At 41.8% G+C, this 21,899-nt stretch overlaps 1 protein-coding gene and 1 long non-coding RNA gene across 7 annotated transcripts in view; one reads left to right on the top strand and one right to left on the bottom strand.

Annotated features, from left to right (window-relative positions):
- Positions 1–21,899, bottom strand: part of Nars2 (asparaginyl-tRNA synthetase 2, mitochondrial) — a 111,632-nt gene that overhangs the window by 57,970 nt on the left and 31,763 nt on the right. For 5 of the 6 annotated variants that reach the window (XM_063284991.1, XM_063284989.1, XM_039105949.2 and 2 more), the window contains exon 6: positions 6,888–6,982. The exons of the other annotated variant lie outside the window; for it this stretch is intronic. In XM_063284991.1, the coding sequence (XP_063141061.1) occupies positions 6,888–6,982 (95 nt within the window). The remainder of the gene's footprint in view (positions 1–6,887; positions 6,983–21,899) is intronic. 6 annotated transcript variants of the gene reach the window in all.
- On the top strand, positions 2,078–19,950 carry LOC134485155 (uncharacterized). Its single transcript, XR_010063118.1, has 2 exons — positions 2,078–4,648; positions 17,254–19,950. It is a non-coding gene; the product is annotated as an uncharacterized LOC134485155 (long non-coding RNA).

The following is a 21,899-nucleotide window of genomic DNA, read 5'->3' as shown; positions in this document are numbered from 1 at the left end:
GATTATTCAGCTGAAAAAGCTAAAGTTAGTAAATAAATGTTGCAGAAATGAAAACCAGTGTCTATAATAAAGGGATTCTTAAGAACAACAGTAAGAGTTTAAATGTGAAGTAAGGCTTGCTAGGTAGGGTTCACAGACCTCCAAGTTGTAAGGATTTATGTACCTCCACACGCGCCGTCTACTCTACCCACCTGCTTCAAACGGCAACACATGCCTGCTTTTTTCAGGATACAATAGTTCATAGGAGATCTAGTAGGTGGCAGGGTCAAGAGAAATGAAAACAAGATTAACCAATACCTGTGCAAACTTGTCATGAGCTTTTGCTCATGAGAGAGAAGGAAAAGCAACAAACCAGTTTCTTCACTAGCATTTTTTTAAGGGAGCAAAAATGAAGTCCCTCACTGCCCAGTTCTTAACGATTTCTTAATCTGTGTGTATGTGCATCACATTGAACCTGGTGCCTAGAGATCAGAGGACACCGATTTTCCCGTGGTTGTGAGCCACCATGAGGTGCTGGGAACATACTGGAATTCTCTAAAGGAACAGCCAATATTCTTAGCCACTCCATCTCTCTAGCTCCTGTATTTTGTATTAAAGAAAGCTTACTAATACTTTCCACAAAATTTATTAGTATTTCTACTAAGGCCTATTAGGCCGTCTATTAAATAGTTCCCTTTAAAAAATACAATCCTAGGGAAGGCAGATTTACTGCACTCATAGTCACCTGCGTTAGGATGTGTTAGGGTGAGCATACACCCTGGTTTGGCCAGAAGCTGTTTCATGTTCACTGGCCTGGAGTGAGCACCGGTGTAACTTCACTCCCTCTCACCTGTTGCTGGGCACAGGAAAGAGGCTTACTTTAGGAAGCCGGTTGGCAGTTTTTCTAAAGTTGTACAGATACTCGATCTGCCTAATCTCCATTTAAGTCTGTCATGGTAACTTTCAGCTAAATAAGATATACAGAGACAAGTCAGAGATTTAGGTAACTCAAGTACAGCATACAGAAAAAAAATTAAGTTTTAGTTTGAAAAAAATACCAAAAGATTTAAATGGACATAAACAGGAATTCATATTTATGTGAAAAAGACAAATAAGAATTCACTTTCATATATCAGGTACACTTAAAATATTTCAGTATATCAACAGAATAGTATCCCAAGCTTTTAAAAGAGATTTACTTTTATTTTTTAATTATGTGCACACAAGAGCTGGTATCTGCATAGGCCAGCAGTATTGGATCCCGCTGGAGCTGGAGTCATACACAGTCTAATCTGTTCTCAAAAACTGTCGTAGTTCTGCTGTGGTCCTCTGGAGGTATTTAGGTTCTATGATTTAATCCACTCCTTCATTGCAGGCACTGATCTGGTTTAACCTGACCTGTCTTGTGAGTTCTAAGTCCAGGCAGACACAGTGTCTATTCCAACTCTCTTGCTTCCTGGGAACTCTAGATTTAATTCTGTTGTGTAAAACAACTTGAAAATTACCTGTCAGCTGTTTCCTCCTGGTCACAGTATCTTAGCTAGACCCATCCTCCAGAGGTGCCAGCTGTCAGCACTGCCACCAGTGGAGCACCTAACAATTCAGTGCCCATACTGTGACAAACACATGACTTTACAGTACCCAATTAATTCTTACAACAGCTCTAAAAGGTAATTGTTATTGGTTTTTATAGATCATAAGTGGTGTCCCAGACAGTAAACTTATTAACTATGTAAACAAGACAGAATTCCAGTTTAACTCTCTCTGACTACATTTACTTCAGCTAACAGGACCATTTATTTGGGAGACAGTACCAGTCTTTTTGGCATGGTTATCCTAGCATCTTAGTAACCCTCTCCATGTTCAATATCCTTCTAGATGTCCAACAGTTACATACTCCTCATGTGAATATTAAAGCCACTATTGAGTAAATGAGTAATCATGGCTATTTTTAAGGAAAACTAGTAAGAAAAAAATCAAGGGGCTGGGGATTTAGCTCAGTGGTAGAGCGCTTACCTAGGGAGCGCAAGGCCCTGGGTTCGGTCCCCAGCTCCAAAAAAAAGAACCAAAAAAAAAAAAAAAAATCAAAATGACAAAAACTGTTCTCAATCTAACTAAAATTCATCAAGCACAAAACAGATTTTTTTTTCTCCTAAAAAAGTAATTAAAACTACCTGAGCAATTTGGACAGTAATTGAAAGAAGTAACAATATTTGCTTTGTTTTTTATAGATATAGTCACTGTCCATATGGATCTAATTACTAAGGATTAGTATAATGTCTCCTAGTTCACTAATAGGTAGCTGCTTTTGGATAACACCAACAGACATTGTATTTCATGAACAATAAATTCTATGTCTACCATCCCTCAAAGGATGGACTGGAGGTTCTGTGTGTGTGTGTGTGTGTGTGTGTGTGTGTGTGTGTGTGTGTATATACACACCTGTGTATGTATATACCCAGAGGCCAGAAGTCAACCTCAGGGAGTATCACTCCTTAGGTACTGGTCTTTTGTTTTTTTCTTTTTCTTTGTTGGTTTGTTTTAAATTTTTTGTTGTTTTTGAGATGATCTCTCTCTCCCTAGCCTAGAGCTCAGTAAAGAGCTAGCGGATACTCCTCAAGGCCTACTTGGTTTTGATAGCCTTGTGTGAGGATTACAATCATGTACTACTATCTCTGGCTTTTAAACACACATGGGTTCTGGGAATTGAACTTGGGGCTTTGCACTTGCATGGCAAATACTTTACTGATTGGACCATTTTCCTAGCCTAAAGGAGTGAACTTTATGATATGTCAATAAAGTTGTTCTTAAAAATATATAATTTAGGGGTTGGGGATTTAGCTCAGTGGTAGAGCGCTTGCCTAGCAAGTGCAAGGCCCTGGATTTGGTCCCCAGCTCCGAAAAAAAGAAATAAGAAAAAGAAAAAAATATATATATAATTTACTCTTCTGAACACGGTATTCTTATAGAAAGCCAGGAAGCCAGCTTTAACACCTATAAAACCATCCCGCTTCTGTCTTCCCTGTGCTAAACACACCCAGCATCTTCAACCACTTTTTAGCTTGTAGTGTCCTTCATTATCCCTGCAAGAGATGGGCACAAAGTCCTAACTTTTTCATAGGAAGTTCAATAATAGATTCTAAGAACCTGGGAGTTGATAAAGGAATGGGACAGAGAAACTATGCAGTTTTCTAGATTTTAATGATTTGTCTAAACATAATTCACTCAATAATATATTCATCATGACAAAAGATACTCCAGAGACAATAGAGAAAACACGAACTGCAGCCTATAATAATGGGAAGAAAACTGGATTTCTGAGGTTTTAAGAATACAAAAGCAAGGTATAATATAAAATATAAAAGTCTTAGCAATTAAAACTGAATGTCATTTTAAAATATACTGTCATGTAAACATTAAAACAACATTACCTCGAAATTACATTCAACACATCAAGGTCAAAGTCCTTTGACATCTGCTCTTGTGAATAGGACATAATGGCTACCACAAATACAACTCCTTATTTAATGCATGCCTTGCTCAAAGTCTATGATGTAATAAATATTTGTGCATCTCAGTAACCATGAACCTATGAGATATCAAGTAATGAAAAGACAGAGAGGAACCTCAATGCATACTATTAAGGAAAGAAGCCACTCTGACAGGCTGCATACTGTATGACTCCAAGTCTGAGGCACTATAGAAATGGGGAAGCTACAGAGATACAAGGCAGACTGATGCCAGAATTTCCACAGCAGGGCTGCTATTCTGTATGTGTAAGGGTGGGTACATGTCAAAAGCACAGAGCGTACAACACTAAGAATGAATGCTCATGTGAACTACGGGTCTCAGGTAGGGATTATGTGTCAGTACAGATTTATCAAAGGGAGGGATGATAAAGGTGGAAAACATAAAAACTAAAGGGAAAACAGACATCCTGTAGTATCAGGATGTAAAAGAACGAACTCATGGGATAGCAGACACGTGAAAGGCACCGCAGACTCACGCTGTACTAAGTTTTCCACAGCTAAAGCAGTTTAGAAACTAAGTGGAGAACAATATTAACTCAAGCTGTGGGATAGATGCACCTGAGTCCACTCTGATGAAAACGACAGACTAAATAAAAATGAATGGACCTATTGTACAGAACCAGATATCTAGATATCCCTGGTGAGTTTCACTTCCTGCACCCCAAGCGCTCACCCAAGTGGAGGTGGAGTTAGGGATGCTCGTATAAAGCAGAGTTGAGAAAGAAGCTGGTACATTGTCCCTGAAGAGATCCGACAATCAGTACTTCTCTGACAGTGCAGCCAACAGCTCCACATACGACATACACTCTCTCAGAGAACACAGTGAGAAAGCACTTCGTCTCTGTGCTAATCTTTTCAAAAACCTGCATGATCTGGGTCTAATCTGGAGAAAAACATCAGGTGAATTAAGATTAGGTTCCATCCTACAGGTCATGAAAAACAAAGAATGGGACAGAGCAACAGACAAGGAGAGTCTGGGGCACGGGACAACCGCATCTCAGATTCTTCAGCTGGATCCCGGAAAGGAGATATGATTAGCAGAGAAGCCAGCGGAACCCAAATGGAGCGTGGAATCTGCTTAACGGCTGCTCGCTAACGCTGTGCTCTTCGTTTTGACAAATGCATCACAGTAATGAAAGGTGAGGGAATGGCCAGGGGGAGGTGGGGACTGCACTGCATCTGTGACCTGCCTGTACATCCAGAGACGATTCCTGAACAGCAGCTATTTAAAGAATGAAGAACCTTGGAAACAGTCATAAGCCCATTAGACTAGCAGAGATTCTTTGGAAAATGCTAGCCTTCTAAATTTAACCACACTTATGCTGTCTAACAGTCTTTTAAATAAAATTAAATAAAACACAGAGCTAAGAGAAGGAATGATAAAAAAATTCTTACTAGAGTAAATCATGAAGCACGATATATTGTATATTCATAGTTCTAGAATTATGCATATTAAATTAGGAACATTTGCAGGATATTATTAGAAATACATATTATAAATTTAAGACCTAATATTCCACAAATTAATCATTCATCAAGTTTCATTATACACTTGTGTATATATACATTATACACGTGTACTTTATAGATACTGAGAAAGAGGCATGTTTATTACATTAGCAGTTTTATAATATAGGAACAAGCGTTTGATAAGCTTACATACCATACATAATCCTTCTGAGGGAGAGAGACCTTGCCTCTACCAGTATAGGGTAAAGAAATTAGTACTATTTTGTTTGTTTTGAGACAATGTATCATACAGCCCAAGCTGGCCTCAGATATATATGTATACTGCTATATAGGTAAGGCTGACATTGAACTACTGGTCCTCCTTTCATCATCTTATAATTACAGGCTAGTGCCTCAGTATAGCTTACCTATACCTTGAATATAGGGCAAAAGGTAAGTTAAAAAGTACTATCTGTTTGACGAAGTATGAGAATAGAGACCCATGTAAAGTTATCACTTAGAATACCCTTGCTCTGTTGTTTCTTTACTGTGAAAAAAAACCTCTGTATTACATACATATCAATTTGTACATTTTGTCCTCAAATATAACAATACTTTGTTCAGTTATAAGAAATAATACCGGAAGTTAAGGTTTATTGATCTCTAGGACACCAACCCACTTGTAATTAATACGGAGTTCTTTTTTTTTTTTTTTTAATTAACTTGAGTATTTCTTATATACATTTTGAGTGTTATTCCCTTTCCCGGTATCCGGGCAAACATCCCCCCCCCCTTCCTTATGGGTGTTCCCCTCCCAACCCTCCCCCCACTGCCGCCCTCCCCCCACCAATCTAGTTCACTGGGGGTTCAGTCTTAGCAGGACCCAGGGCTTCCCCTAATTGGCTGGTTGTTAAGACTGTGACGACATGATGACTATCTCTGAAGTGCTAGGATTACAGCTCTAAACTCTTCAGAGTTTGTTGTCCAATCTCTTCTTTAAGGAAGGGGAAGTTGGGCTCAAGATATTTTCCAAAAGTCTGATGGTGGTAGAAATTTACTCAATGTAACTTGAGACTTGTTAATGGATCTACAGTGCAGTGTATTAACTTTCTTTTTAAAATCCAACAGCTGATAGTTTGCAGAAATGGTTCAGTGAGTATGAGTGCCTGCAGCTCTTCCACAGTACCTGAGTTCAGTTCCCAGCTCCCAATCAGGCAGCTCACAATGGCCTGCAACTCCTTCAAAGGGATCCAATGTCCTCTTCTAACACAGATACGCAGACATGCAGACACGCATGAACACATGCACATCAACAGCTGAACAAAAACGTTCCCTACTTTCCTCTATTTTCTTTCAAGTGAAATGAGCTAGTATATGACTCAGACATAAGCCATGTACAGCCTTTAATTCCACACATATGGTCAATTGTATTGAAATTTTGATTACATGGTTAGGATTTAAGCAAGAATAATTAAGAATAAAAAATTACAATTTCACACTTTGCTGTTACACCTTTTACTAAAAAGAAGTCTAGACTAGTATGGCTTTACTTGGAAAACATTTAGATGTTTCTTTTTCCTTGTCTTCTTATATTTATTTTATGTGTGAGGGGTTTTGCCTGCATGTGTGTCTATGTACATGCCTGATGCCCTCATAAGTCAGAAGGGAATGACAGATCCCCTGCAACTGGAGTTACAGACATGAGCCACCATGTGCTGCTGGGAACCAAACCCAGGTCTACTTTAAAAACAAGTGCTCTTTTTAACCACTCAGCCATCTTTCTTACCCCTCCTTTGCACATTTTCAAATTGTCCATTAAACAGACTTCGTAGACTAGTGATAGAATATTTTCAGCTTTTATGTTTGAGAACACTGTTTCATTCTGCCCCAAATCACAATCAGCATAAATAGAAAAATAAAATTCTGTACCCTGACATCACTTCTAGGTGAAGTTGTCCTGAGACAGTTAAGAAAGCAGGAACATCAAAGAAATTCTCCTCGGGTACCTTTATTTTGCTTGAAGGCTGTAAATAAAAACACAAGCCACAAAAAGCTATTATGGATTTTATTTTGCTTTTCACAACCACACATGAGCCATAGCAAAAAAAAAATTGCAGTTAGATGTAAGGACTGTTCCTTCTCAGTAAAATAAAAGGAGTTCATATGCTTTAAAACAGAGCATACATATGTAGACAGTTCTAACAGCCGAGGAGCTTACCATGAAATTTCAAAACACAGTAAGTGCAGGACATAGAAATTTTCATGAATTTTCCCCAAAAATGTAATTCTGATTAAGGGTAAACCAAGGCAACAGATTATGAATTAAAACATTAAATATGACAATTCACATGATCTCTAAATTTGAGCTACAATTAAGACCTAATTTTCTCAGGGAGTAGCTTCCAGAACATGTCATATTATTAAAATATTAACTGTACTTCTACTATAGTTTTTAAAAAGATTTGTTTATTTTTATTTTACCTGTGTGACCATTTTGCCTGCGATTATGTAAGTGTAGTGAGTGCTTGCCTGGTGCCCACAGAAGCCAGAAGAGAGTGTTGCATCCCCTAGAGCGGGATTTACATATGGGTGTGAGCTGCTAGGTGGTGCTGAGAGCCAAACCTGTGTCCTCTGGAGGAGCAGCCAGTGCTCTCCAGCATCTTGCTAGCCCCCTATTTTAGACTCCTGTAAACTTGTGGACAAAATTATTACCAGTCTCTGTATTCATGGCCTCTTCAAGATTTAAACTCAGACTGCAAATGCATTTTAACTGTCTGATTAAATGTCTACATTCTCCACGACCTCACAATATTCCCAAACAACATAAAAACCACTCACATGTGTGTTCATGGCACCACCCTTTTCTCAGAACTCTTTTGTTTTGGTGACTTGGAGGATTTTTTTTTTGTTTTGGCTTTCAAGACATGGTTTCTCTGTGCAGCCCTGGCTGTCCTGGAGCTCACTGTGTAGACCAGGCTGGCCGCAGACTCAGAGACCTGCCTGCCTCTGCCTCCTGGGTGCTCAGACTATTTGGAGTGTTTATGCTTCTACATAAGTTTAAGGATTTGTTTCTTGCACTTTGAATGATGACACTGGAATTCTGATGGGGGGACTGCATTTGATCTGTACAGTGATTCTGGTCACATGAATTCTCCCCAGTCTATAGGCATGGGCAGTGGTTCATCTTCTTGTGCTTGCGTCAGTGTTTAGTTCTCAGTGCAGAGGGCTTCCAACTCCTTCCTTGGGTTTATTCTTAGGCGTTTGGTCTCTATTGAGGTTACTGTAAATGGTATTGCTTTCTTGATTTCTTGCTTAGCATGCTCATTAGTGGGACACAGAAAAGTTCCTATGTTTTTGTATGTTGATAACCACTTTGCTACAAGTGCTTATCAGGTTTGAGAGTTTTCTGGTGATTATGAGCATTTTTCAGTGTTTCATTTTATTAGCAGTTAGACAAAAAATTTTTAGAAAATTTTAGAAAATAAATCTATCTGATTTATTCAAGTGGCTGCAAACATAATCCTACTTCACCGTCTTCCAATGTTATGTATAAGCATTGTAGGATGAAATGCATGCATTGTAAGATAGTTCATTTACCCTTATATTACAATTAAATTATTACACTGGTTTTTATACTTCTGTGTGTATTGAGTTATAATGTCTATAAAATTTTATTTCATAGTATTAAAAAATCATTGTGAACTATTTGCATTAAGAAATATTTCCGTTGGGTGTGGTGGGTCATGCTTTTAGTTCTAGCACTTCTGAGTTTGAGGCCAGCCTGGTCTATAGAGCAAGTTCCAGGACAGCCAGAGTTGTTACAGAAAAACCATGCTTCAAATAAACAAAAAACAAGAAAGAAAGAGGGGAGGAGGAGAAGGGAAGGAAGACAGACAGACATCCTAAAAGTGATGTCCACAAAGTATGTGTATGCGGAAGGCCTGGGGGCTGAAGATGCAGCTGTCATCCAGTGCAGAGAAGGGTGGAGACCTCTGAAGCCAGAGAGAACAAGACCACAGAGCACAGGGAACACTGATGGCTGTGCTAAAGACGCCCAGGGGGAGGAAAGGGAAGTAAAAAGGAAACAGGAGGTAACTGGGTTTGGCGACACCTGTCTCGCCCTCAGTCACAGTGGTGATTCTCCTGTGAGCAATCTTCCCATCATGTGAGCTTAGCCAGAGGGGTCTCAACATCTGTCCCCTCCTTCCTCACCTTCGCTGCCTCCACCGTCTCACCTGATGACACTGCCAAAACCAAACCAAACTGCGCAGGTCCTCCCAGGCAGCACAAAATAGTGACCCTTGCTAGGACAGAAGGAAATACACCACAGGCCTACCCTCTCCCACTGGGATGGGAGAACTGTGAACAGCCGGAAGTTTATAACAACCAACTGGATGCTCAAGCAAGAAAATGGCAACTTAAAAATGGAAGAATTCAGTTAGCAGGAGAATGAGTGGACCAATATCCAAGGTAGTCTTCAGTAGGCTATAAAAACAAGCCTGAGAAGACTTTACAGGAGAGAGTGATACAATTTTCACTGCTCACAATAGAAAACACGAACCAATATCAAAACCAAAACAAACAAAAAACCAAAACATTAAAACAGAAATGAAAAAATAACACATTTATCAAGGGAAAGGAGTTTAGTGGTTTCTTATTTTAAAATATAATTATCCAGGAACTGTACTTCTAGGTATGCATTAGAAAGAATTAAAATGAGGTTTTAAAATAAATACTTGGAGATAGAATGAAAGGATACAACTGAGGCAGGCTGAAACTGCAGCTGTGGCCATGACCTGAAGTAACTTTGTCCAGAAGAAAATGAAGGAGCAGAGGATCTAAGTACATGCAGTAGATGCAGAGAGGGGGAAGGCGAAGGAAGCAGGAACCCAGGCAGCCACGCAGGCTCAAGACCAGCCAAGACCAGCCCTCTTGCCACTTGCCTGTGTTCAAGGAGCCTGTCCCATCAGGCACCCTCTGGAAGCACCAGGAATACCCCCTTTCTCTGAGTCACAGGGTCCTTTCTGCGCATCTGTCCAGGCAGGTAGCCCTTTGGCCCCAGGCTACTTCAGAGGGTAAGGAGTCACTCATCCCTCCAAGTTTCTTGTATTCCTATGGGGCATGTCTCAAAGTATTAACTTTGCAGTTCAATAAATAAAGGAATACTTATGTACAAATGTTCTTAACAATATGTGAACAAAAATGTTCACAACAGCCAAAGGGGGAACACAATGTTAATATCCATCAATGCAAAAATAGATAAACAAATGTGATACGTGCAAAACACATAAACAAATGTGATATGTGCAAAATAGCATAAGAAAGCATATACCTACATATGTTTAAGTGTATGCTTTTATATTAAAATAGAGATGAACCTTGGAAACACTATGCAAAGTAAAATAAGACATTTAAAATAACACACATGGAGTTGCAGAGGTCAGCTCAGTGCTTAAGAGAACTGCCTATGTTTCTAGAGAAGCTGAGTTCAGTGCCCCACACCCACATAGTGGCTCACAACCATGCCCAACTCCAGTGACAGGGGATCTGATACCCTCTTCTAGCCTCCAAGGGCACCAGACATGCCTATGATGCACCGAGAAACAGCTAATTCTGGGCTCATGGAGACGGCTCATTGGGTAAAGGTGCCTGCTCCAGACCTGACAACCTGGTTTGATCTTCAGGGCTCATATGACTGAAAGAAAAAATTAACTCATGAACACTGTCCTCTAACTTCCTCACACAGGGTACCAGTATGCAAGCCCCTCCACATACATATTTGCATTAAATTAACTTTGGCTCGATTAGATAAGCACATGTGGAGAGTGAACTCATGAACTCATCTACGAGGCACAGGAGCACACAGCTCTTCAGCTACCCAGGGCTGAGGCAAGAGGATGGCTGGCACCCACGAGTTCAGGGGACCTGGGAAATAAAGCGAGGTATGAATTACCTCAAGAGTAAAAACAAAGTAAGTCTGAACCTTTCTAGTTCAAAAACTACCACCCTGGGACTTGGGGGGTTAATGTTAGGGTTAAGGTAGTAATCTTAAATTTGTAATTTTAAACACCTGGTACTTGTAACTGAACTATTGATAGATGAATTGGAGAACATTAAAGGTAAGAAATTTTGTTCAATAAAGCAAAGACAGACAAGGCTAACAGAAGAATGATGTATTAAGAAAAAGTATTTGCAGCACGTAAAATCAATCATGCTAGCAGTAGAGAGATGGCTTAATGGTTATGATAGATTATTGTTCTTCCAAAGGACCTGTGTTTGGTTCCCAGAACTAATATCAGACAGTTCAAAACCATCTGTAATTTCAGTTTCCAGGGTATCCGATGTCCTCTTCTGGCCTCTGTGGGTACCAGGTGCACACATGGCATATATTCACACAGATCTACACACATACACATTAATAAAAAAAATCTTTAAAATTAGTAAGTGATTAATGGGCAGAATACAAAGAACATCTTCTGCCAAGGAAACAAGAAAACAATCTGCTCCTTACATAGACAAGTAGATTACATAAAAGCGTGGTTAAATGGCTAAGATATATGTATACAAGTTCTCAAAACTGATCAAGAAATTTAAAACACCAAATTATAAGAAGGCATGCTAAGAACACTAGGCAACACTGGACTGCTACAAGTGGGCGGGTATGTAAGATCAAGTACAGGTGAAATTCAGCGTGGCAGATGGGACACAAAGACGTGTCCCATGATTCCCAGACCATGGCTATTTTCAAAAACCAGTTACTGGTGTAAATTGATCTTACAAAATTCAATTAAAGTTCCATATCAGATCTTAACAAATTCAATTAAAGTTCCATATCAAACAGCTTCATGATCCAGAGTTTATGAGGCTCTATCTAACCTACTCACACGGGCACTCTAAAAGTCTGAAGTATTCCCTGCTTGCTTCAGAGGTCAGAGATCTGTCAGCAGGATGTGACATGCTGCTGCTGCACGGAGAGGGAGCGGGGACACATGAAAGGGTCTGAGATCAGTCTCTAGCAAGGGCAACCTGGGAGAGAGCTTTAAGAAACCAGGCTGGGCACTGCAAATGCAAGCACTGAGACCTGGGTAAGCAGGGAGTTCAGGAGAGAGCTCCTAGATGGGATCCAGCCTGCGGAAGCCAGGCTTTCTTTTGGCCTTTGTCACCTTCCAGCCATGCTATTACTTCTGACCTACAGAACCATAAGATAATTACTGCACGGTGTTTTAAGCCACTAATGTTATAATTTGTTATAAAGCAATAGAGAATGATTTCATAAGAAACAGAAACCAGTAGGAAATGCTTGCATGGTATAAACTGTTACTGCTAATTCTACAGAACTTGCTAAAATTAAGAACATATATAGGGCTGTGTGGATGGGTCAGTGGGCAACAATGCCTGCTGTTAAGCCTGATGACCTGAGCTCTATGCTCGGAACCCACATGGTGGAAGGAGAGCACGAATTGTGGCAAGTCTGCCCTATGACCTCCACACATACTGCGGATTTCCCCTTTATGAACCCGACTTTTCCTCACACAATATACCCTAATTATGGTTCCCCTCCCTCTACTCCTCCCAGTTTCTCCCCACCTCTTCTCCTACCCATATCCACTCCCTTTCTGTCCTTCATTAGAAAACAAACAGGTTTCTAAGGGATAATAATAAAATAGAGTAAGATAAAACAAAAATTAACAAATTGAAATTGGACAAAACAAACAAATAGAAGGAAAGGAGCCCAAGAGAAGGCACAAGAAACAGAAACTCACTTATGAACACACTCAGAGATCCCAGACAAACCCTAAACTGGAAGCCATAATATAATGCTTCTCAACCTTCCTAATGCTGTGACCCTTCAATACTGTTCATGTTGTAGTGACCTCCAAGCACAAAGTTACTTTTATTACTACTTCATAACTGTAATTTTGCTACTGTTATGAATTGTAATGTAAATATCTGATATACATTCGACCCTTATGAAAGGGTCACGTGGCCCTCAGGCTGAGAACCACTGCCACAACATGAATACAGAGAAACCGGTGCAGACCTGTGGAGGCCGAGGCAGGCTGCCTCTGTCTTTCTGCATCCATGTGAGCTCTGATCCCGCTGAGTCAGAGGGCCTTGCTTTCTCGGTGTCCTCCATCCCCTCCGGCTCATTCACTCCTTCTGCCTCCTCTTCTTCAGGGTTCTCTGAGCCCTCAGGAGGGACTTGATGGGGACATCCCATTCAGGGCTGCGTGTTTCGGGGTCTTTGGTTCTTTGCACAGTATGTAGAGGTGACTCCGTATCTGTTCCCATCTGCTGCAGGAGGAAGCTCGGAGATGGCTGAGCAGAGCTCTGTTCTAGGAGTGCAGCAGCATGCCATCGGGAGTCATTTAATTGCTGCCTGTCTTTTTAGAGCAGCAGTATTTGGTTCTACCTTAGGTTCCCAGGTTATCTCACTTGCCTGCATGTATGTATGCACACTGTGTGCGTGCCTGGTGCCCTTGGAGGCCAGGTAAGGGAGTGAGCCTTCTGAATGTGGACTTAGAGATGATTGTGAGCTGTTCTGTGGTGCTGGGAACTGAGTCTGAGTCCTCTCCACTCAGAGCTTAAAGTGTTCTCAGTACCTGACCACGTCCCCAACCCCGCCACATTGTTTTCATTTAGGAATTTTACACTTTGTTTAATGTTTACTCACTCAAGCATTTTTAATCACTGTATTCCTCATGGGGATTTTCCTTCATGTTCTTGCCACTGAAAACTGAATTCTTGTTCCACCTCAATTATAGATATATTTGCATATTACCAGGCGAAGGACAGAATTGACTACAAGCACGGACACACACACAATAAATAAATATTTAAAAAACAGACCAAAAAAACCTCTTTAAATAGCATGTCTGGATACTGATGAAGTCCATTTTGAGTCACTCATCACTAACTGGTATGTTGTCTCAAAACTCTCCCTAAACTCTTGCTTATTCAGGTATACTAAGGAATTCTGGGTCACAGAAGGCTGAAAACACTAACGGCTGCTCATTTTAGTGGATGAGGGTGGGAGTGGCTGAGCCATGTGATCCACAGAAAATGACTCACACCAGGAAGCTGGCCAAGCACCCGGAAGAGCCCATCAAGATCGTCACATACCTGGGACAAAGGTCAAAATCCAGAGCAGTGACAACACTGGATGCTGGAGAGGATGGAAAACAGCAGGCTCACTCAGTGTTGACTGGAAGGCAAAAAGGCCCAGCTGCTTTGTAACACACTTAGTCTCTTAGAAAACAAACACACTCCCGCCATGCATCAGTCCCTACGTATTTTATCCACAGGGGCTGAAATATCATGTCCGTATTAAAAAGAAAACTGTATATGGGTGTATATGGACGTTTATAGCTATGCTACTCATAGCTGCCAAAACTAGGAAGCAAGTAAGACATCCTACAGCAGGTAAAGAAGCTGCTGTGCACTCAGAGGATGGGATGCAGAGGGATTCAGCGTGGAGAAGAAATGAGCTGTCAATTCCGGGAAGGATGGACAACTTTGATGAGTTCTACAATTAAGTGAAGCCAGTCTAAAAAGGCTGCATATTGACTGTTTCGGCTAAGTCATGTACCGCACAATTATGTTTTAGTCAACAAAAGACTACCGTACAATCACAGCCCCCTGAGCCTGTGATGGGCTGGGCATGGTGGCTCATGCCTATAACCCCAGCTAGGGAAGTTAAGAATAGGAGTGTGAGGTCAGTCTTGGCTCAGGGTGGGCGCTAAGCCAGCTTCAACTACAAGAGACTTGTCTTAGTTACTTTTCTATTCCATGACCAAGGCAACTGCACTTAGGGCTCACTGCTTCAGACGGTTAGAATCCATGGCCATCATGTCGGGGAGCGTGGCGGCAGGAATGGTATGGGAACAGTGCCTGAGAGCTTACACTGGATTCATAGCAAGTGGGGGAGGGGAGACACATGCAAGCAGGCAAATAAGGGGACTGACTAGGAACGATATGAGTTTCTGAAACTTCAAAGCCTGTCCCCAGTGTCATACACACATCCCTGAAATCATGGACCCCAACAATGGAAGGTCTTTATCAGTAGGGAGAAATATTCATGATGTATTTTCTTACATGGAAATCTCTAATAAAAGCAAAAACCAGAACAAGAAACCAAAGACACCAGGCAAGCCACAAGTGTATTTCAGGAAAGACCAGCTCAAGAGCCTCGGGTAGGTCTTCAAGGAGGGATTCAGAAGCCACGCTGTCATAGGAGAGGTCTCAAGCCCTTTCTACATTGGACTATGATAATGCTTCCTCAAAAAAAAATTATCAACTTGTAGGAAGAGTTAGTCCTGCAATAAGTTCAAAGTATTCTATAAGGGAGGCTTTCTCCACAATCTCCCAGGTCCCCACTGTCATTCACTCATGATTGGTCACCCACACGATTCAGATATAAGCTACCTCATTAATACCTACCACTTTTTATCTCCTTAAACATCTCGGTGTCAGATTTTATTTAGACAAGACATTTGGGAATGTATATATGAAACCAGTGCAACAAATGACATTAAAATCCTTCCCATGCTACTCTACCTTAACCTGGTCACAAAAAAGTTATTAGAGCAACACAACTTTCCAAGGTTACTCTGCCATTAGAAAATAAAAAATAGTGTTGCAAAGAAACAGAAAACTAAGAATCACCAAACATTTTAGGATGTGTAGAACCAGTGACCTTTTTTAAAAAATCAAGGTATAAAGCTCTTTGCTGCTTTAAGGATCTCCAAGAAAACATTAAACAAATGTTTTGAACTGCCTCCCAGTTATCTGTTCTCACAGCAGAACAAATATAGCTGAGTAGTTTCAGTCTCAAGGGAATGAAGTAGAAAAACCCACACAAGTCAGCTATCTCCACGTAAAGTGCAGGAGAAGCTGCCAGCAGCAGCAGCAGCAGCAGCTAACACTGGAAAAGAACACGGTCCTGGCGGAAAGTTTACTTAACCTCCACAGCCTCCCGAGCCCCTTGGCTTTTCCTGTCCTCTCCTTTGTCCCCTCGCCCTCACTCCTGTTTCCTCACAATCCCAGAATGGAAAAGTTGAGAATAAAATCGGTAAAGCAGCAGCATGTCACAGAAGCCTGAAAGGTCTGCAGTCAAAACTACATGCTGTTGGCCTGTTTATTCCAATCCATGACTTCTCCTCAAAGCCACGAAGGAAATTTAGAATATCACCCATCTGCATGCGCCACACTCCAGTGTGGGGTGGGGGGCAGTTGTTTAATCTCAGTGAGAGACCCCATGAGGCTGAATCTAACCTACATGATACAGATATAAAAAAGATTTGAAAGGACCTGAGCTATATACGACTTAGACACCAAAGCCTAAAGTGGAAATATTAAGTGTTAGGTCGAACGTCACACACAGCCTGCTTGGGGTAAGGATCAGTGCTAGGATGCAGGGTCTCAGGCTCCAGCACAGTTACTGGTCCTTATATCACAGGGTGCTCGTTTTTCCATAGAGCTGCAATGGTACCCAGAAGGATTTTTTGTTTTGTTTTCATTTAGACAAGGTTTCTGTGTAGTCCTGGCTGTCCTGGAACTCATAGGCCAGGCTTGCCTCAAACTCAGAGATCTGTCTGCCTCTGCCTCTCAGAGGAGCTTAAAGAATTAATCTGTGGGATTAAAGTGCTAGGATTAAAGGTGTGCACCACCACTGCCAGGCTCAGAATGGTTCTATAGAAATCATTCCAAAGTATAGAATTCTCCCCCACCGCCACTTGTGTGGTGAACTTATGTGTCTGTGTGCATGTGCTTGTGCATGTGTGGAAGCCAGAGGCTGACACTAGGTGTCTTCCTCAGTCACTTCTAGATCGTATTCTCTCAGGACCCGGAGCTGACTGTTTTGGTTGGGCTCGATGTCCAGGAAGCCCTCAGGATCCCCTGCCTCCATCACCAGAGTTACAGGTATCTATTCTTTACATGGGTGCTGAGGATCTGAACTCGGGTCCTTACACTTGTGTAGCAAACAATTTACCAAGTAAGCCATCTCCCTAGCACATAGAATTCTAAGCATCTAAGGACAAACCTTGTGGTGCAGTCTCCAAGGAGTTTCCGCTTGGTAATAGGGAACATGAAAGATTCCTATCGAGCTATGCTCAAACAGGCTGAAGTGCTAAAGGAATTGTCTTGACAAGTTCTTAGAGGGCACCGTAGAATGAAGTGAGATGAAAACCAAGGGAAACACAGCAGTGAACCATGCTTCACTGTGCTGAGCATATTAATAAGACTTCCACCGCCTAGCCACTCCCAGTAAGTCCAGTTTCTTTCTGTTTTTCAGCTGCTACAAATGTGTATCTTGGTACACACTGGACTTCTACAGTAAAAATAATCTTCCTCAGAATTAGGGTCTGTCTGCATTCCAGAACACCCACTAACAAGAACACCCATGCTCAGTCCTGAGAGAGGTTTCAACCTGGCGACTATTTGCAGTACAGGAAAGGAAGTTTGAGTTCAGAGTGTAAACTGTCTGCTTTCCTGCTGAGCGTCTGAGGAAGAACAAGACAAATAAAAGAAAAAGGGGCCTGCTACTCTTAAGATCAGATGGTGAGGCTTGAGGACATGGGGTTGAATAAAAATAAAGTCAATCAAAACATAAACTATGTCTTTCCCACATGCAATTACTGTAACAGTGTGCAGTGATTTAAATGAGAGTAGTCCCTCACAGGCTTATTTAGACATTTCGTCCCGCTGTAGTGCTACTCGGGGAGGTCTGGAACCTTTAGGAGGTATAGTCTTGCTGGAGGAAGTGCATCACTGAGATGGGCTTGAAGGGTTCACAGCCTCATCCCATCTCATCCCCACTTCTGCTTCCTGTGAGTGGATAAAAAGAGGAGCACCCAGCTCCCTGACCACCATGCCATGCCTCACCTATGAGGATGGACTCCATCCCTCTGGGAATGTAAGCTAACCAAACCCTCTCTTCTTCACTGCTTCTTGTAAGGGTATTTTATAACAGCAACATAAAGGTAATTAATACAGTGCTATAACTATATCCATGTGTGCAAAATAATCAGAACGTAGTAGTATTCAATGAAGCTGTATTGGTGACAGTGAAAGAGTGGAAACAATTAAAATCCCACCAGTAAAGAATAACTCCGATGTGCTGCAGTACCTGTGGCAATGCTCTGAATAGCAATCTCGCCCTCAGAGGACTGAGGCGGATTCTTGTGAAGAGAGTGTGAACTACTGATTAATGAAGAGAGTAGATACAGTGCATTGGAAATAGTATTATTTGGTAGTAACATATAAAAATGACACGTTTATTCTTGTATGAGAGCAGAATCCCCTGCATTAGCATATAAGAATACTCAGTATCACGCTCGCCCTGGAGGTGTGGCTAAGGGAGAGCTGGTGAGCCATCAGCTCAGCTACCACCCAGGCCCAAATCGAGGGCTTTGAGTTGGTGCAGCCCAACATCTGCATCATCTGTGATCTGTCCTGGTGCATGAAAGCACAGGTCCTGCTGACCTAAAGCTACAGGATCTCCAAGACAAAGGCAGCAGGATAACCCGGAGGAGTCCTGTGAGGATCCAATATTGATGGTGTCACAGAAGCCAGAGACCTCAAACCAGACCAATGACTCACTGCAATGAACATTCGCAGGTGAAGATGTGTGGACGGAGGGGTATAGTGTGGGGTACACTGTGACACACTACAGCTTCCATGATGAGATGTTTTCTATGCTTTGTGTGTGTGTGTGTTTTTATGGGGGGGGCAGGTTGTAAGGGCAGGGGGTAGACATGAGGAGATGGAGAAATGAGTGGGATGGGAAACATGATGTGAAACTCACAATCAGTAAAAAGTTAAAAAAAAAACAAAACAAAACACTCAGTATATCATCATCATCACCACCACCATCTTTGTCATTCCACTGTGTGGTTCTCAAGTATGAACTTTATAGATGACATCATTTCCCAATGTCCATCTGTAACTCCAATTCAGGGGATTTAGTGTCCTCCTCAGGCACCAGGCGTATAAGTGGTGCAAGCAAGGGTATGGGCAGGCAGAATGTCCATATATACAAATTCAAAAAGAAATCAAGTGGAGCCCAAATGAGATGGGGCATAGAAATATAATCATAACATGTTATAACCACAACATTCCTATGTCCAATAATGTCTTTTTGAAGTGGAAACTTTAAGGTTCTTTGGAGAGTCAGTTGTGTCAGATGGTCTTTTGCTGGGGCAAACACGTAAAGGAGTGTTTTCCTGAAGTGGACAAGTGAAACACTAAGGCAGACTCGTGAAGTAAGTTTCACTGAACCAGACACAGGAGAAAGGATGTTCTGCTAAAGCAAGCACCTGAAAGGACACGTGATGAAGGATTTTTGCTAACACTACTATTGTTTGGTTACATTACATAGTTGAACTACATTTATTGGAACTCCACAGAGAAAAACACACCAAAACCTTCTGGTGGCATGCTGCAGTTTCTTGCCACTTTTGTAGACTCGGGCTGACTGGCAGAATCAGTCTGCTGAGACACACAAAGGTGCTGAGGCAAAACCCATGGAGGACACGTGGGCTTTGGAGGGAGTATAGATAGGACTCAATGGACAGTGATGGAGGCTGAGCCTGGCTGTGCAACACGTGTGGTCTTGGGTCTTTGCTGACCTCCACTTCCCTGAGAGGGACACCGCTGAGAACTTCTCTTGGCGTTCCACTGGGTCCCTCCTGCTGACTCGTGCGGAGGCTGAAGCCTGGCTGTCTCTGCAAAGTAGTGCCACCATTGCTGATTCCTGTTTGCTACCCCAAATCTACTGGATTGGACTGCTGGTGTATCCGTGAAGTGTTTGTGAGTGGATCGAGCTGCTGCTGCTGACTTATGAACTGAACTTGCAGATTTCCAGACAACAAAGAAGGGAGTTGCTCCTTCCCCATATCCTTTGTTTTCCACTGCCTCTGGTGGGTGGTGGACTACAAGGGAGGTTAAAGCAATTAAGAACCATCATTAAAATTAAGGTTTGAAAAAAAAATCAAAGTGACATCCTTTTATTTTAGAAAGCACAACAGCTGGGAAAAGAAAATGCGATCATCAGCCTGGCTATGCTACTTGATTAAGTTTTCCTGTGTGCATTCAGTTAATTCTTAGAACTTCTAACTAGAACATTATCCCCACTCTGTAAGTGAGAGAACTGAGGTCAGAATAGAGGGGAAAGTAAATGATAGCCTTTTCCTTCCCCTTATTTCTTGAATGATTGTGAGACTATCTTCTGACCTACTCCTCAGAGAAGCCGGTAAGTTATTAAAAACAAAAGAAAACAACCATTAAGGTCTCTAGAAACAGTTCCAAGAACACATAGCAAACAAAAAAGATCTATTTAAAACAATCCACCAGGGCTGGAGAGATGGCTTGGTGGTTAAAAGCACTGACTGCTATTCCAGAGGTCCTAAGTTCAAATCCCAGCAACTACATGGTGGCTCACATGAGATCTGATACCCTCTTCTGGTGTGACTGAAGACAGCTACGGTATAGTCATATATAATAAATAAATAAATCTTAAAACAATCCACCAAAAATTAGTATCGATGAATGAGCCTATGGTGTTTGCATTAAAGATCACTTCCTGTTTACCTCTCCTCACAGCTCAGTATGACAGAAACTCTATCTGGACCAGTGGTTCTCAACCTTAACATTGAGACCCTTTAATATAGTCCTCATATTGTGGTGACCCCACACCCATAAAATAATTTTGTTATAACTGTGATTTTGCAACTGTTATAAATCATAGTATAACTATATGATATGCAGGGTATCTGAGATGCAGATCCCAAAGGGGTCCAGACTCACAGGTTGAGAACCACTGGCCAAGATCAATACAGCCAAACCACATGCCTCTGTTTGCCCCATTGGTCCCACCCAGGTGGAAGGCTCTTGCTCCAGGAACTCCAGGCCAGGTGAGGCACACCCAGGACACCTGGAGCTGCTGTTCCCCTCAGCACTCAGTTTCTAAATGAGGAAGTAATTCAGTGTCTGCCTGGAGCACTAGAACCCTAGCTCCCAGATCTTGTCTCTGCAGAGACGCAGGCCATAGAGTAGCAGTCCAAATCTGTCCTAAAGGTCATGATTTGCAATAGTCTATGGGAAAGGTCACACAGAAGAGTGCTCTCTAGAAGGGCAGTGACTACAGCACTAGGCAACAGGAGACTGGCAGAGTCCCTGAGCACAGGCTACATTGTAGATCTACTAGTGTGCTGGAAGAAAGTGGAAAAGCTGGCTGAGAACAGTGCTTCTGAGGTCAGAACAAATTTGCATGCTGACCGTGAGAACGATCCCCACAAGGAGCCTGTATTTGACAGAATCATTTTATGATGCAATCTATGGCCCATGGCTTTGTTGAAAAATTATAAAGCAATGGCCTGTGGTCAGGGGAAGAGGCAACCAAAGAAAGCCTGCCCACGTTAACAAGTGCACACAGTCTGTGTAATGTGGATGTGTTCAAGGCTGTGCTTCTGAGAGCACAACAGTTTTCACAGTGCTGGGGCAGAGGTAACGGGGGAGGGCAGTGATGGTGGAAAACAATCTCGTATCTCTACAATATGTAAAAGAACTCCTACAACTCAATGGACTACAAAAAGAACAAACAACACAATTCCAAAAAGGCCAAAGGGCTTAGATACACACATACTCAATACATGTGGGAAAAGCCACTCACCCTCCTTAGTAGTTAAGACAATGCAATTAAAGCCACAAGATACCACACCACTCACCGGGAGAACTATAATCAAAGAGACGGAAAATAACACATACCTAAGGATGCAGTGAAATCAGAGCCCTCTTAACAGTGCTGGTGGCAAGATTACTGTACAGCCGCCTTGGAAAATACTGTGACAGGTTTTGAAATGTTGGAAAGTTACTAAGTCTTAGAGAATTGATTTTCCTGGGGGCTCTCATTAGATATGAAATGTCCATCCAGACAAAACT

Source organism: Rattus norvegicus, chromosome 1 (genome assembly GCF_036323735.1).
Source record: "Rattus norvegicus strain BN/NHsdMcwi chromosome 1, GRCr8, whole genome shotgun sequence".
NCBI classification, from domain to species: Eukaryota; Metazoa; Chordata; class Mammalia; order Rodentia; family Muridae; genus Rattus; species Rattus norvegicus.
The sequence above is the reverse complement of the archived record's forward strand: the minus strand, read 5'-3'. Positions and strand labels throughout refer to the sequence as shown.